Below are 17,906 nucleotides of genomic sequence, written 5' to 3' on the forward strand. Positions count from 1 at the left end.
AATTCGAAAATAATTTAAAAACAACAACTCTGAAAACAAAATGTCATTAAAAAATTTTTATCGCTCGTTCATGCAGCATACACAGTGTCATTGTTACCATAAATCATAAAGTTCAGCATTTATTCTTTTGTTTGTTTTTTCAATGGTAGTCAAAAACAGAAATTAATTCTATTTATAGAAACTTTTATTTCAGGACATTCACAAATCATTTGTTTTCCAAAAATAGCTTAATTATCATCCCGAGCGACACAAATGAAGAAGCCAGAGCTTGGGAAGTTTTAAGGCTCCGCTAAATCTCTTTTATCAACACCAAGGGGGATCAAGAAAGTATCTTAAATTTGGCAGACATATGGACGATTCCTTAAAGTTCCATGACGGAGCCTTCTTCTCACATTGTACCGCTCAGGCATTGAATTGAAGTGCTGTAAAATATCCTTTAATGTACACAACAGTACACAAAAATAAGCTGTAATTGAGCATGCATACCATTTCATGTTATGGGTAATTTATATCTGTATTGTTTTAAATTTGAAAAATTTGTAAAACCATTAACAAGCACATAAAATTTAATATGGACATAGCATTTTATGCTTTTTTGGTAAATGGTCTAAAACATGTTAAATTGTTGCTCAAGTAATTACTTTCATGTCTAATTGTTGTTCAGCATCATCATTATCAGAATTAACATTTAAAGCAGAGTTGGGAGGACTTAGGAGCCGGTTATCCACTGGATTCTTGATTGGAGTCCTTCCCACCCTGATTTGAAGCACCAAAAAGATCAGTTCATAAAATTCCAGCCAAAACACCAATGTCAAGGTTATATTTTGGCATTTATGTCCATCGACTGATGAGTCAGTTATTAAAGCTTTATTTATTTTGTACTGTCTTGTCTGTCATCCACTGTGACATGAACACAGTTTATTATCACTTACAGTTGCAATAAATTTCCCATGGTCATAATTCTCTCTTTTTTTATTTATGTTAATGACAACGATGAACACAGAACATGAAGAATGGCAAACAGGAAAAGGAAAAACTTTTTTTTACGATTAATTAATTTTTTATGTGACATCCTTCATAATGGACAATTTTTTTTCTCTTAATTGAAGCCTTTTTTTGTAAGGATTTATTATAGAAGTTTTCTTATTTTAGTTCCACATATGAGTCAGAAAGTTGTTCTTCTTGAGCTCTTTGCTATGATAAATTCTTAGTATGTCATGTGAGGAAATAGTTTGAGGAAGTTTTGAGACTGTGGTTGATGATAGTCTATTGCCGTCCATTGATAATTTAGTTTATTTTTTGTGTCTTGCTGTGGGAATAAAAAATGTTTTGTTGTCATGTCAAACATGTTGATTAAGTGATTACATAAACATACCAAAGGATGAAAATTTACATAAATTTACTCACAAAGAGATCTCAAAGTTTACTCGAATTTTTTTAAAGCTTCGCGTTATTGATCGTTACAATTTTTTCAAACTTTGAACTTCAATTTTGAATTTTGAACTTCCGTTACTTTTTAAATCTTGAATAACCGTTATTTTTTTTGTCTTCAATTACGATTTTTAAAGATTTCATGAAAAATCATAAAAAATCACCTCTTCAAACCAAAACACCTTCAATTCTTAAGCATTCAAAACTTTTATGGACTTCTTAATGCCTTTTTTAAAGTACTTTAGAATGTCCATTTACATAGAAAAAGTTATTAAATTTAATATCAATTTGTACGATGACTGCACAGAATGACTTATAAGTTGACTTCTTCTTTCGATAACATTCAAGTCATGATCCATAATTTTATGGACCAATTGCCTTTTCTCCTTCACTTTCAGTCTCAATAAAAAAAATTATATTAAGATGACCGAGAAGTTTATTTTAATATTCTGTGATAGATTTGAACATGATGTATAGTCTTATAGGAAAAAGGATGATGAGAGGAAATTCTTGGGCTTCGGTTTTATGCAAATATTTCGGTATCTAAAATGATTAATCGAATTTTGTAATTAAAAAGGGCAATTTCAATGTTTGCGGTTACCCACATAACTGTCAATTGATTTTGTAATGGAATATTTGATTGACCGAACGACGTCCTATATTAGGTAGCTTTATTAAGGCTTACGCTAAAAAAACTATCAGAAAATTCCAGAAATTATGAAATTTATTTCCTATAATTTTCAACGGTTTTCCATAATTCAAATTTTATACAAAACCGCTAAGAAAATTTTATAAAATTTATTTCAAATATTACAATACCGTTATAAATAGCTTTACACGTGTTTTAGTCCAAAGAAAATTTGTTTTAATTATGGATATAACAGGCACTTACTCGTTTTATTTAAATAAAATTAATGTTGCTTTTAACTTTAGTAAGCAGTACAAAGATTTGCACATCATATACAGTCGTCCTTTAGTGATTAAATACATTGCACACATGAAAAATATTTTGGAAATCTTCAAGGAAAGAAGTGATGTCAAAAAGGAGGAAAGTGAGAGAGTTGAAAAGCTTTTAATTGAACTACATCGTATTGATGATGAACTGTATCAAAGTAAGCCTATTAATCTATAAAAAAAATTTGTTTTCAACTATACTTAAACAAACATCCAGTGAACTGGATCTTTCATCAATTCATAAATTAATTTTAAATCATTCAATCCACAGAAGAGATGCATGAGCTTAAGAAGCTTTATGTCAAAGATAAAAATAAGCATGTCACCAGTAGAATCCCTCAAAGGAAAGAAAAGGATGCGATGACTCCATCTCCATCTGTTCATACAAGTGATGAATCTGATAGTCAATACAGTTTCACTGAAGATAATCGATATGAACGTCTTGTCCAAGCATCTAATGATTTATTATCCAATGCTTTAACCTCTGCCATAACCAAAAAACCTGCTGCTTAATTACATCATGTCTTTTATCCATTTTTAATTTTGTTCCTGTAAATGTCCAATAAATTAAGTTTAAAAATGAGTTTTTTTGCTTTTTTCTTTTCTTTTATTTCTTGTACATTTAATTGATTCACATCGTGTCTTTAAATTAAGGTTTTACTGTTTCTAGTTCTATTACAATAATTGTTGACCTACATTGATAAATACAAGGAGCTTTTTTTTAATAATATCTCACAGATAGATATTCTTTATCCCAGCAAATACGATCAGGTTTCATATATTATATTTATGTTATAAAAAAGGAAAATGGGAGGATGATTTTAGGGGAAAATTTCAGGTAGATTCTTATGATTATTAAATTAATTAAAGAGCTTCATCTTAAACATTAATTGTAAAATTGCAATAAAATCTAAAATTCAAGAATGATTCTGATTTTTTAAAAAATAGAAGTGCGTCCATACATAAACTAAATTTAATTTATGATTTTATTGAAACCGTGATCCACCATTACTGTATGCTGTTGTTGGTGCTGCTCCTCGATCATCAAATCTTGTATGTGAATTCATCTTTCTCTCGCCATATTTGCTAGTTCCAGCTCCATTATTATATCCATTATTATCGTAGGTCTTTTTCTGATATCCTCCTGATCCATTCTCGTATGGCTTTCCATAACCAGTCTTTTGTCCTTGACCGTAATTATTTCTCTTAAATCCTCCATTTCCGTATGGCCTGCCACCACCTCGACGGTTGTTCATGTTTCCTTTTGAACTGTATTTCTTAAGCTGGTACAATTCTGGGTTAATATACTGTTGGATAGAAGATAAATTTAATATTAATTAGATTCAATAATTTTAAATCCTGAGGATTTAATTTAATCCGACGATTAATTTAAAACCAACTATTTAAAGCGTCGACTTACCTGATTAGTTTCATTCAAAATGTTGATGAGCTCTTCAACTTTAGCAGCATTTGAAGGTGTAAAGAATGTGTATGATGTTCCTTTGTTATTTGAACGTCCAGTTCTTCCGATTCTGTGAATGTAGTCCTCAACATTTGATGGAAAATCGTAGTTAATGACAAACTTTACGTCATCGACATCTATATTTAGATAAAATTTTATTAGTTTTGGGAAGTCACTAGATGGAAAACTCAAGACTTTTTCTCTTTTTTGGGGGCAGTAGAAATTATTTTTCAAAAAGCTTTCCAAAAAGACAATTTTTTTGTTGGTAGACACTGATTAGACAAAGAATTGAAAATTTATTGGAACTTACTTAACTAAGAATCACATGATTTGTGCCAATTTTATGATACAATCACTAACCTCGGAATCAATAAACAGCCAATAAAGATTTTCAATTCCTTACCACCAAAAATTTAATTCGATCAATCAAAAATAAAGTAACAAGGCAAGTCAGTCAAAAGACTTGGGATAAATATATTATAGTTCAAAAAATCAAGTTACGAGCCAACAAAGAAAATTACATCCTGAAGGCACTTCACTATCTCTTTTCTTAGATGCCATTTTATCGTATCTGCAGTGGTAATCACTAAATTGATCAACGTCGAATAAAAAAATAAAACAGAAATTAAATCCTGATTGAAGTAAAAGAAGTAAAATATAAAGATAGTTATGCAGCAATTGTGTTTTTCTTTTTCTGTGACTATCAAGTCGATTATTAATGATTATCCGAAATTTTTACCATCATTTTAGCTTTTTTTTTGTTTTCTCATTATCGACATTAACAGCCTCAAAAGTACGTATTCACAAGGCAATAAAAATGTGTATTTTTTTTGTGTTCGATTAGCGATGGAAGTTGAGAGATTGAAGATTTTGTTCTTAATATCAAGTTTGTTCGGCAAAAAAAATCTTCATACATGTCAGTAAAAGATACATTTACTTACCAATATTAACAAATTATTGTTGTCTCTTTGCTTGAATCTCTGCATCTGGTATTTTACTGACATGTTAATGAGTTTTCTGCATATTTATATATTTTATATACACAAAATTAAACAGAACGAAATAGCTTTTATACACATTTTAATCCGATTTGATGGTCATTATTAATTATTCTTTGTATGGCCATCGTTACAGTTGCCTCGTGAATCCATAAGCACATCCGCACAACCATTTTCAATCCAGCATCTGATGTGGAGCTCCTCGATTTTTATATAGCAATTTTTTTGTACACTCGTTGTACACGAACTTTACGTATATAATATAAGGAGAACCACTATCCAATTACCACCGCAAACTTAATGATGACAAAATATTCTTATTTCCACAATAACAACTTTTTTTTCGTCAAAATCTCCAATCTGTTGCGTTTAGCTATCTTCGGTTGGTCTTATTACTTTTTAACTTTTTTTTTGGATAGACTAGAGATACTTTGATTTTTGATTATGACTTTGTTTCAAAAAGGCATAATCACATACGCGAAAGAGAAATTCTCAAATGTTATTTCTCAGTATTCACCATTCTTTTGTCACAGACATCACCATATTTTTTCATATTATCGGAAGACAACACATATTTACATGGCGATATCCTGTAAAAATAATAAAAGCGGAAGATTAAATATATTAAATTGATTAGTGAATACTGGAAACTATAGCTATCATTGCTTAATGCTAAGATTATCAACATTCTTCTTTCCTTCCCTATTATGATACAATAAGTTACGTCATTAATCCAAATTAATTAAATTTTCTATTCATTCTCATCCAACCGAAAAAAGACAGGATTATGAGTGAGTGTGGAATTTACTTATATGTAATTTTATCATCAATGCACCTACTTAATATACTTTTTTTTTTGTTTGTTATGACTGACTCAAGTACTTATTTTGAATATCTCATTAGAAAAATGTAAAATATCTAACAGAAGTAATGCGTTCCATTCAACATTTTCTGTGTCATTCACCAGAACATTTCATATTTACCTAATCCACGACTTGCTACGTCTGTAGCGATCAAAATACTTTGACGATCTTGTCGGAATTTACCCAAGACAAAATCTCTCTCACGTTGTGATTTATCACCATGAATTGCAACAGCACGGAATTGATTACGCATTAAAAAGTTTCTGATGTCATCAACCTTCTTCTTTGTTTCTCCGAAAATGATTGTTTTACTTTCACGGTCTGTTTGAATTTCAGAAAGCAATTTAATTAATTTTGCATCTTTTTCGGATTCGTCACAGACATCAACAATTTGAAGAATATTCTGATTAGCTGATAAATTCAATGATCCAATATTGATTTGAATATAATCATTAAGAAATTCTTCTGCTAGATTTTTAACTTCTTTTGGCCATGTTGCACTCCACATAAGACACTAAAATAAATTATATTAAGAATTAGCTCATGTATGTCGAATATCGTTATAAAATGTCTATTTATAAAATTAGCAATATATTAAATAGCTTAACATAGGTCAAGATTAAGTTCATAAATGAAAACGTAAATATAGCATTGCTTTTTTCCCGTTATTTAATTCAAGGTAATTTATGAAAAAAAAATAAAATTCTAGAGCATTATGGAAAAAAATTTTCTTTTCAACATCAAAGCATAAGCATAAGAAAGAAATATATTTAGACCATTCCCATACACACGCGCGGAAGAAACGCGGAAAAAAAGTCACGCTACATAGTAACAGTTACTATGCGAAAACTAGTCATGAAAAAACGTGTTTCAAGCACATCTTCAAAACAATGATGCTCATAGCGATAAATATAGAGTTAATAAAAACTTACTTGTCTATCTGGTCGAATCTGCTCGATAATCTTACGGATCTGAGGTTCAAAACCCATGTCTAACATTCTGTCAGCTTCATCCTATTATTTTCAATGATAAATAATACAGTTATTAGAAATAAAGCTTAAATTTTAATAAAAATATGTATATGCTTACCAAAACAAGATATGAGCATCGTTTTAAGTTTGTAGTTTCTTGTTGAAGGAAGTCAATTAATCGTCCGGGAGTAGCAATAACAATTTCGCACCCGCGTTGTAAGTCATTTTGTTGTGGACGTTTTGGAGCTCCTCCAAAGACGCATGTATTACGGATTCCAATTCTTTTACCGAAATCGGTTGCTACAGTTTGAATTTGTTGTGCCAATTCACGTGTTGGTGCCAAAACTAAGACAACTGGACCATCGCCGCGCTTTAATTTTTCTTGGTATGTAATGTGAACTAATGCAGGCAAGATATAGGCCAATGTCTTTCCACTTCCAGTTTGAGCAATACCGACTAAATCACGTCCTGACATGGCTATTGGCCAACTTGACGATTGAATTACTGTAGGTTGTGTGAATCCTTGACGGGTCAATTCTGATGTAATATAACTTGGAAATCCAATTTCATGAAACTCAAAAACACTCGTTGGAACATCGCGTCCACAGACTGTAATTTCATGCTTGTTTTGGAAAGTATCAATTTCTGCGCGTGAACGAGCAATAACATCTGGTGATGGTTTGTAAAAGTTTTTACGTAATTCAGACAATTGTTCTTGTCCCCAATTGATGCGCTTTAAAACTTGTTCGTCGAGACCATTCTTATTGTCGCGTGACCTAGTTTGCACTCCACCAAATGATGGCTTTTCGACTCGTCCATTAAAACGATCATTACGTCTAGTAATTCCTTCTCCAGCTCTGCCTGCACCATGTCCTCTGGAGCTTCCATTTCCAAATCCACTTCCTCCACCACGACCACCGAAATTGTTTGGTTTATCAGATCTGATATACCTGTAGAAAAATAATTACGTTAGTTATGCCTTATTACCTTAAAAAGTATAGTTAGAAAGCTTAAATGCGTTTTACATTTCTTCGAATTTCGAGGTTAAATCAGAGAAAAAATTATGGCTTGTTTTAAGTATCAAACTATGATTTTGCTGTGTGAATCTATAAACTAATGCACTCTGAGTACAAACTCGACGCAATAAACTATTCATTTAAACTTAAAAGCAATTTATTATAGCTAAATTAAATCTTAGTGAAAATTGGCTTTGAAAGAAAATTTTCACTAAATGCGCGAGTGAGATAGAAAATATGCTTGAAAAAAGATGAGTGAGTGAGACAGACAAAACTGCCATTTCGACTCAAATTTAATTTTGTTATAAATCATATTAAATTTATATAAAAGATTAAATTTTCATATTTATTACTTACATTATGTGTTTAGCTATTGATTTCACTACTTTTTATGATAAGAGAGATCCTTTAATTAGTTAATTTAAACTTTTTCAAACAAAGCACAGAGTTTCTGATGATTGAATTTCAAGTTAATATGACGTAGTTGATTTTCCCTCGAATTATCTACAAAAAAAAACTTACAAACTTGTTTAAATTTTACAAAACCGTTAATTTTTATAGCAAAGGGAGTAAAACTGCGTAAACTTTTATTTGTAAAAAAATTAAAAACACTCATTTTTGAGATATATTAAATTTAATGAATTTAATGCTTTAATTGTGAAAATAACTAGTTAATTTTAGATATTAATCATTATTATAGCTTATTAATCAATTTTATTTAGAATTCAGCTGTCGATATGAGCTGCAAACATCACATTTATTGAAAATTTAAATTTGGGCAATATAATGTCTTTATCCATTAGAATGTTTAATCCAAGAGGCCTTTATTTAGAAAGAGTTGGGCAGGGAGCCAGAGAATGTCGGTACATTCAATTCAGGAATCCATCAAATATTATTGGTATCGGTGCTATCATTATTTCAAAATTAATTTATTCTAATAAGATTTTTTGTTGGACATTTCAGGGAGATCGCCAGATGCGGATGTGTGTTTTAATACAATAAATGCAAATACAGTATCGAGGGAGCATTCAGTAGTGACATTTAATAATGGAAGAATGTATATAGATAACCTGAGCCAAACGAATCCGACCTTCTTAAATGATGATAAAGTAAATGACAAAATATACAGCATATCAGTGACCGTCATCTAAATTTTTCTTCTTCTCACATAATATACATTCAACAGGTTATTCGTAAAACGGAAGTTGAAGAAGGAGATCTTATTGGATTTGGTAAATCTGGTAAATACGATTCAAATTTATATTAATTTCTGATTTATTAAATTATAGGTAGCAAGCCGAATGTGATTTACCCGAATCTCTCTGAGGAAAGGATATTTATATATGAATGTAAAAGTATCAATAGATCGAGACAACAAAATGTCATTATTTTAGACGATAGTGAGGACGACGAGGAGATAGAAATAATTGATGAAAATGAAAACTCGATCGAAAATGCCCCAACAAGTGCCATTGAATATAATAATGAGAATATTGATCCTAAATCAAAGATTAATGATTTTGAAGTTGCCATAGAAACTTCATCAATCAAGTCTAAGGCGGACTTGGTAATAGAACATCCAAAAAGATCCATTGAGCTTCCGAAAACTGTTTCATCTGATATCTCGCTTCATATAGACACAGTTGAAAGTATAAATGATCTATCTCAATCAGAAAGTGAATCATCTTCAGAAGATGAAAATTCTGTAGATCATATCATTAAAGCAGATAACATGCTTAATGTCAAAATTATAGTCAAAAAGTTAACAGACCAGGAATTGGAACAATGGAAGCCTAAAATAGAAAAAGAAATTTCGGAAAGTGAATCTGAGTCCGAACATGAATATTCAGATATTCAAAATGAGCCTGAACAGAAGACTCTACCTGAGAGAGAATATTCAGATAGTAAATTCCTTTATAATAAGCTGAATTTCTCAAAGTCTAAATTCGATAATTTAGCAAAAAGCTTAGAAATGCGAGAAAAAATTCGTTCTCTTGTAGACGATGATGATTCAGATGACGGATTATTTAGTAATATTCCGAAAAAATCAAACGTTCCAAGTGATGAGAAAAAAGGTCCTGAAATGATTGAAAAATCAGTCACAAACAGAAGTGAAATTATTGAAAAAAGTCAAAGATTTATGTCAAGTCATAAACGACGAATGTCAACAAACGATAAAGATTCGTACTCTCATGATAAGAAATTGAAGCAGGGTGAGCCAACAACAGTTAAAAAAATGTACAAATTTCCTGGAGCTTCTACAAACATTACCAGCAATGTTGATAAATCCAAAATTAAAGATCCAATAAAACGACGATCAACGATTTCAGAAATGAAAAATGACACCGACTCCAGTGATTCAATGAACAAAGTATCGAAATTTAATAAAATTCTCAAACGCCGTATGTCATTATGTCCAACGACACCTCCAAAGATCATTTTACCTCATAGTAATGTCAAAAAGAAGAAAATACCGCAGCGTCGACAAACAATTAGTGAATCAAGATTCACAGAAATTGATATGTTCAGTAAGGCAAGTGAATTAAGAATGAGGAAATGGGGTCTGACCGGAAAGCCTAGTGATGTTAATCCACAAAAAGTGGTTCCGAAAAAACCAGAGGTGGTAAATGTTACCAAAAAGTCAACTAATCGTGATGATGTACGTGTGGATAAAAATATAGTCAGTCAGGAAGTCAAGAAAATTTTGGATCCAATATTAAATCGTCTAGATCCCAAAGTGAGTCCATTAAGTCCTAATAAAGTAGTTTCGACACCAAATACTCAAAACAAGTCAGATGCGAGCAAAAACGATAATCTTGACTATATCAAGAAAGCTTCATTAGTAAAAACCAAAGTGACTCCAGTTACACGTGGAGAATGTTTGACAGAAGCAATTCCTTTAACACGAACAAAACCTGCTTTAAGACGATCATCAACATTCAATGAACAGCCATCAACATCGAAAGATGCTATGTCCGTTGCTTTATTTTATGATAAATATGTTAAGCCAAATGAAGTGGAAACAGTTAAAAAAGTACCTTCGATTGATCCAATTCCTGCAGATGTCATAGATTCATTAAATGCAAAAATTAATATGGAAATGAAACAACAGCATGAACAGTTGGCTGTTGAAACAACATTAACAATTAATGAAGAGGAATCGCCAGTTGAATCCGATAATGAAGAACTTAATTTAGACACGGATGATGATATGGATAAAGATGATGATTCAATGGGATTCTATAGATTAATTGATTCATTCAACACAACGCCAAATGAAATTTCGTCGCCACAACTTGATCCTGATTTTGGTTCGCCAATGAAGGATGATCCGAGAGGTAAAACTAAATGGGTTAGTTTGGATCAGACAGAAGAGGAGAAAATCGAAAAGACTTTTGAATTACAAAAATTCCCAACAACGCCATTTTTAACAACAACAATTCATGTCCATCATGAAAAGCCTGTCGAAGGAATCAAGAAAATTCTTAAAGTACCGCCACTTTATGTTTCACCTTCTAAGCAAAACCACAAGAAACGAGTGTCGTTTAATGAGTTCAATCTAGTTAATATTGTCCATTACCGGATAGATGACACTCCGAGTAATACGTGTAAGTTCAATAGTATTGACATGTACAGTCCATTTGATTATTAATCTATTTCGCCTGGAAACAATGCGTATTTTGTGAATATTAAAAGTTTAGTTATTTTCATAGTTTAAGCTAGTCTCCAAATGAAACAGTACAAATTTTTGATATATTCGAATATTATTAGCTTTAATTTTTACTTCCATTACTGTCCAAAGTCTCAACGACTACACCAATCAGTATTATTCTACGTTTATTTCTTAAATAAAAATAGTGAAGAATTGAATTCTTTTAAATAACATCATCGAGATTTCATTTTCTAAAGTGTCTTTTAAGCAGTATGTAGTCTGTCTTTCTGATATCTTGGCTATAAAGCCTAAAAGCTACATTTCCAGTACATATAATTCAAATTGATTTTAAACTATTAAGTGACTGAATTAACTCAGTTCTTAAATTGAAATATATGCTTAATTCATGTCTAATTGAGTAGACATCTGTCTCTCTTAGGTACGTCATTCTTACATGTCTTCATGCCCAAAAATTTCCGTTATATTTTCTTCAAAAATTCAAATTAGGTAGATATAAAAAATTCAAAAATTTGTGGCCGTTATAAATTTCAAAAAAATAGCTGCCCATATTTCATGGTGCAGATTTGTGTTCTTATTTCGTACATGGAACCTCAAGTTCCAGTTTGTTTAAACTATTCTCAAAATTTTAATTGACAACCCAATTAATTCATCACTTTTCTGTTTCGTTAACTATAGGTAAACAGCCAATCGCTCATGTACCACCAATGAGATCACCAGTAAGAAATCCAAAATATTATGAATCTGCTGCTTGTGCTGAACTCTTAGAATGGGATTGGAAGTGGTTGTCATTAAATAATGAACTTCCAGAAGGATGGAAAGTAGAAAAACATAAGCATACATATGATAGTTTGCAGGAATACAAAAACGAACTAAAGACAGTCATGAATGTTGAATTATTAAAAAAATTATCATCAAAATATAAATTAATAGCTGGAAAAGAGAAAACGTGGAACTTTATGACTGTTAAAGAACGTAAAGATGAACAAAATAATCATATTAAGTTAGTTCTTGGATGTGACTCAAAAGACATGAAACAAGGCACAATGCTACTGCTAAAAGTGAGAGATACGAACAGCGTTACACGAAAACCAATAGATATAAACTTTTTTGGATATGTTACGGCAGTCAATGATCGCGGAGAACTGAAATTAGACACTTATTGTAAGGAATTAAGGAAGGAGAAAGCAGTTCTTAAATCAATATTTCTTGTACATCTTAGAAGTGATATAAAATTATTTTCTGTAATTAATTGTATCCGAGATACTCGATTTATGAAATTATTCCTTAATCCAAGTCTTAACAAAATGGATAGATATGAAGGCATGACATCTGTCAGTTTAGAATTTAAAATGACATCAATCAAACTTTGTTCTGAACAGCGAACGATCATCAAGAAGATTTCACATGAATTCAACAAAAATGATACTGAGAAAATAATTTTTATTAATGGTGGTGCAGGAACTGGAAAAACATACTTGATGCTCGCTGCTGTACTTAATTTTAAATTTAGTCTCAAGGATAAGCGACGATATTTGATATGTGCATCAACTATGTCAGGAATTGATGAAATTTCAGAAATTTTGCATAACATGCCACATTCATCAGCATTGAATATTGTTCGTCTAGGATATCGAGAGAATTTTGTTGGAAGGAGTCGGAAACTTGGACTAAATGAGCAAGTTCAGCAAAAGTTAAATAATGGCCTTAAAGGAAAGGGCTTCAAGGAAATTCAGAAAGAAATAATTGAAAATGCAGACATAATTTTATCGACAATGAGAAGTTGTTATGATCTCTTTGACTATCAACTGCCCATTGAAGCATGCTTTATTGATGAAGCCAATTTTGCTATTGATGCTGAACTTATGATTTTAGTGCAATTAAATATCAAGAAAATGGTTTTAATTGGAGATGAATATCAACTGGAACCGACACAATCACTAGTTTACAAAGAGACACGATCCAATAACTCATATTTTAATAGAGTTATCGACTATTATAAATCGCTCAATTATGCAAGTGCTCCTGTCTTCACACTTTTAACGCAGCACAGAATGAACAAAGAATTGTTTCATATATGCAATAAGTGAGTAGCAATCAATTATTTAACGTTACTTCATCTCACCTGTTCATGGTCCATTTATTTAATATTAATTACAAATTGACGATTAAAACTACTTTAACTATTTACAAATCTGGATACACATTCGTTCTTTGCTGAGCATGTGATTTCATAACGTATTTTTGAAATTTGAATGAACTGAAATGAATTGAACTAAACTGAAACAAATTGAGTTTGTGTGAATTGGAATTGAATGATGTGAACAGACACAAAATGAATTGAACTGGAATGAAATGAACTTTTCTAAAAATTTAAGTTACTTAGAATTTAACTTAAATAAGTCATCAAACTTTCATAAATTGACTGATACATTACTTAGATTTATATTGTTAACAAATAAGCATGTTCCATACTTGGTGGTTGGGTCTGTCTAGAATAAGTGCTCGTATTTGGTCTATGGTGAACAAAATTTCTTATTATTTGAACCTTTCCCTCCTAGGCACGTTTACAATGACACTATGACTTACAATACCGTAAACTCAATGACGACTGCAAGTTTTCCATTTAAACCTTTTGCTGTATTTACGTTAGATGTTACGCCAAATGATCAGAAATACATGATAGATGAAGTTAACTTTTTCTGTATGAAATTGTGTGAAATTTTGCCAAAAAATGTATCTATTGGAATTGTGAATGGATTTCCATCACAAAGAGACAAAAATAGAATTAAATTGGACAGCAATGATAGACGTATTGAGTGTTTAGCAGTTGAAACAATGCAAGGATTTGAAAAAGATGTGATTATATTGACATTAAGGAACACAGAGACTTACTTTATGCACAACTTTAATCGTATTAATGTAGCACTAACACGAGCGAGAAAAGCCTTGTATATATGCTCAAATATGAATATGATCCTATATCCGGTAAGAATTTAATTTATTTTTGTTCCAAAAAAGGAATCAAAAACAAAAATTTTGTCCTTTTTAAAATTAGAATGAGGCAGGACTTTTTGTACGACTCAAGGATGATGCCAGAAAACGAGATTTATATCATGTCATACAGAAATTTGATTTTGATAGATTATATAACATGTTAAGGAAGTGATACTGAGTTTTTGATCACAAACATTCGTTTTTAAAACGAAACTTTTGGAATCAAAAATTGAACAAATTTAATTAGTCATGCTGAATCAGATCAACATCTGTTAAAAGTTTTAATTAGTAAATTGAAGAGATTTATAGCAAAATATTATGTTTAGTCATTTACTAAATTTGCATGTACAAAGCATTTAAAGGAGCTTTACAAAGTCGATTGCCATTTTGTATTCAATTATTTTTGAGATTTTTATTATACATTATTTTATATGTAGCTTGTTTAGTTAAGTATTAAATTTTTGAAATTTTAAAACTGTTAATGAAAATTTTGACTTGTTAAAAATCGTACAAATAATTTTGGTACAAGGATATACACTTTGCTTAATTAATCATACTATGATTAATGAGGCATTTGTAGTAAAAATAAATTAAATTTGTTTCAAGATATATAGATACTCTCTTACAAAGTTTACTCGACCATGCTCAAAGGGTATACGGAATTTGTATGATAATGGACATACAATCAATGTATTTTGTAAAATTGGATTCTAACATTTTTACACAAATATCAAAATATTATCAAGACATTTTTTAACTTTTGCTAATTAGATTAGTAAACCCTAACAGGCAAAGTTGCCGCTTTTAGTTCCCGTAGCGGTATTTTTGTATCCTGAAAGCATACTCTTTTCATGTTAGGAAAAGTGTTGTCCAAAACGTGTGCCACGACACACTGGTGTAGAAAATGTAAAATTTGTTTTGTAAAATATTGAAGGCTCAAAACAACCTCAAAAACATAAAATCTCAAGCTATGCTTATTTTTAGTATTTTGGACCAATTCTAGGATTTCATTCTAATTCAACATAATTTCGAAGATTGTTGTAAAGTAAAATAATTTTGTTAAGAAATGTTGTGCCGCGACAATGGCGTAGAGTGTAGGTCAATCGATTCTAACGATCCGGGTTCAATTTCAGAGAGAGTCTAGTTGAATTAGGGTACTTTTTGGGCTATTTTACATAAGTCAACTAAGTTTGTGTGATTCGCGACGCACAAATTGTGGTTAGATGCGTTGTATTGATATATTCTGAATCATGCAGTGTGCGTGTCTCCATCCAACATCTAATGTGTGTCGTAGGTCAAATTAGTTTGGACAATATTAGATCAGACTAGCGCCATTTCATTTCGAAAGGATTCGACATTGACTTCGAAGGATTCGAAATTGTTTGTGAAAATTCAAAAAATATTTTACCGTTGATATAAATGAAAACAACGAAAAATATTTTTTAAAAATTAGCAATTCTTTTAATGAATGTCAATGAAATTTAGACTCAAATGATCATTGATATCATTGCTCATTTGAAAGAAAACATTTACAAGCACCAGAATTTAAATAAATATTGATTTTTTCTTTGTAACGTATTTTTTTATTTTAAAAAATTTCAACGGTCATTTATTTTTTAAAAACATAGCTTTTAGCCCCGTGTTTTCATTCAAATAATAACGGCCAATATTTGAAATGGCGCTAGTCTGTATTAGATCAGTAAGCAATAAAGCATTTAAAATGGTAATTAAAGCATTTGCAATCGTTGGTACGAACAAAATTAAACTAGAAGTAGGAAATTCTGAAAATTTAGGTAATTTGAAAATTCTATGAAATACATTAGCGCATAGTTCGTTCATAGTATTTTTCCGTATTTTTATTTGTTTAATCAGATGCGTGTGAGTAATAAAAGACTTTATCCTTTTTTGGGGAAAAATATCATGTGCCTAAAATTAATGAACAATTTTGAATCTTGTAACAATATACAAATGACTAATCAACTCTATCTTTTTGTATTTACTAAAATTTTAAATATAAATGAAGTGAAATCAAGGGTCAAGGAAAGCGGTTTAATCACCAAAAGCTGGTGTTGAATTTTAGAGAAAATATATATTTCCGAATAACAGATCTCGAGTGGGACTCGAACATATGTCCTACGATTTCCGGTCCCATGCAATAACCCCCTACCCACTGATATATGTATAAGATGTTATTCGTTAATGAAAAATGAAAATGAAATCGACAATAAATTTGACATGGTGCTATTTCATCATTAATTGAGATGATTCAACTGAAATTAAAAAGTCTCCGTTTTGGGTATGTATGCATTTAAATCCCTAAATTTCTAACAAATCCTTAAAAACTGTAAATTTTGTATAAAAAATCTTTTTATTTTAATTAAGAAATTGAAGTCAATTGAAATTAATTTTAAATTCCTTAAAACTGTATAAAATTCTAGATGTAATCTTTGGATGTGCGCAAAAAAGAAGTTCAATAACTTGTTATACTGTATTCGTGATAATACTCAATCAAAAAATTTTCAATCTTTTTTCCGCACATTTTACATTTTAAATATATATCAGCATAAAGTTGAGCAATACAAGAATCACATGATATTATGTGATGACATAATGTTCTTGCTATTTTATTGCTTTCATTTTTACAGTTCCAGCATTTATAGACTGAAAAAGTTTCAGGAAACTTACAGACAATTCTTTTTTGATTAAGGAATGAAAATTTCTGCTCAAAGCACTTAACATTGACGATGTTAAGGATGTAGGACATGAAATTAACATCCGTCAAGTTGTTGTTGAAAAAATCGTGGATTAAATCCAGTTCATGCCTAGAAAAATAGTTAATTCCACTGGCAGAAAATGCTATAATCTTCATAGCCAGCACACAAGCTTCAACATTTCTTTTCTGTCCAATTACAATAAAAATCGGTTCCTTATTTGTATCAGGTGATATAATTGTTACATTTGTGGCTGTCATTAACTTCTTGATCTGCTTACCCTTCCTTCCAATAATACAAGGAATATCATGTTTTTTGAAATAAGCTGTTTCCAGCTTATCGCCAGGCTGTAGCTCAATTTGTCTCTTCTTACTCCTCATTAAATCAAAATGCGTTGCTGATTCGCGAATCTTTGTTCTCGCAATTTCGATACTAACTTTATTGTCTCCAAAAATTTTAAAAATCGGTGGCTCATTTGGACTTGGACATTGGATGTACGTGTGAGTCTCTTTTGATATTCTCTTCACTTTATATCCTTTAAATCCAATTATTTCGGCTGCATGCTCATTCGACGGAACAAATTCCTCAAAATAATATTTTTTACACAACATATTTTTTCACTAGTTACGAGCTCCTTTTTACGATTCTGAACAAGAACTGATCTTAAGAATTGATATTAGCACTTGATTTTCTTATTTCTCATATTGCATTCGTATTGTGGATTTATTTTGTATTACTTAAATGTATAACACTGCAAATTAGTTGATCATAAAATTAATTACTAATGGAATCATTCGTAAATGACGACAGAACTTGATTCATGTTTAATCAAC

The 17,906-nt window shown here is 30.7% G+C and overlaps 2 protein-coding genes across 3 annotated transcripts; one reads left to right on the plus strand and one right to left on the minus strand.

Annotated features, from left to right (window-relative positions):
• Positions 1-2,969: 2,969 nt before the first annotated feature.
• On the minus strand, positions 2,970-8,205 carry LOC139086777 (uncharacterized). 2 transcript variants are annotated; one of them, XM_070635376.1, is made up of 6 exons: positions 8,053-8,205; positions 6,798-7,629; positions 6,641-6,721; positions 5,829-6,222; positions 3,806-3,984; positions 2,970-3,692 (listed from the first exon to the last, which is right to left on the minus strand). In XM_070635376.1, coding segments are annotated over exons 1-6 (1,809 nt in total). In that variant the 5' UTR covers positions 8,055-8,205; the 3' UTR covers positions 2,970-3,371. The 2 variants fall into 2 exon arrangements, with proteins under 2 accessions (XP_070491477.1, XP_070491467.1); XM_070635366.1 differs by lacking the exon at positions 8,053-8,205 and adding an exon at positions 7,705-7,857.
• Positions 8,206-8,317: 112 nt separating this feature from the next.
• On the plus strand, positions 8,318-16,973 carry LOC139086169 (uncharacterized). The gene is made up of 7 exons (XM_070634531.1): positions 8,318-8,593; positions 8,659-8,804; positions 8,882-8,927; positions 8,985-11,303; positions 12,044-13,451; positions 13,927-14,353; positions 14,424-16,973. Exons 1-7 carry the CDS (start codon positions 8,482-8,484, stop codon positions 14,532-14,534), a joined length of 4,569 nt encoding a protein of 1,522 aa, XP_070490632.1. The 5' UTR covers positions 8,318-8,481; the 3' UTR covers positions 14,535-16,973.
• The last annotated feature ends 933 nt before the right edge of the window (positions 16,974-17,906 follow it).

Source organism: Chironomus tepperi, unplaced genomic scaffold, assembly GCF_022539635.2.
Source record: "Chironomus tepperi strain 1889 unplaced genomic scaffold, CSIRO-AGI_Ctep_v1 contig_9, whole genome shotgun sequence".
Classification (NCBI taxonomy): domain Eukaryota; kingdom Metazoa; phylum Arthropoda; class Insecta; order Diptera; family Chironomidae; genus Chironomus; species Chironomus tepperi.

What these genes read in the sequence shown, in the direction of transcription:
- LOC139086777 (XM_070635366.1), bottom strand. Translation starts at nt 7,835, where the DNA reads ATGAATAGTTTATTGCGTCGAGTTTGTACTCAGAGTGCATTAGTTTAT. An exon ending in AGATTCGACCAGATAGACAA is followed by an intron (nt 6,223 to 6,640) that starts GTAAGTTTTTAT and finishes AATTTATTTTAG; the next exon opens with TGTCTTATGTGGAGTGCAAC. An exon ending in CGTAGCAAGTCGTGGATTAG is followed by an intron (nt 3,985 to 5,828) that starts GTAAATATGAAA and finishes ATCTAAATATAG; the next exon opens with ATGTCGATGACGTAAAGTTT.
- LOC139086169 (XM_070634531.1), top strand. Translation starts at nt 8,482, where the DNA reads ATGTCTTTATCCATTAGAATGTTTAATCCAAGAGGCCTTTATTTAGAA. An exon ending in CCTTCTTAAATGATGATAAA is followed by an intron (nt 8,805 to 8,881) that starts GTAAATGACAAA and finishes TACATTCAACAG; the next exon opens with GTTATTCGTAAAACGGAAGT. An exon ending in TTGTTTCATATATGCAATAA is followed by an intron (nt 13,452 to 13,926) that starts GTGAGTAGCAAT and finishes TTTCCCTCCTAG; the next exon opens with GCACGTTTACAATGACACTA.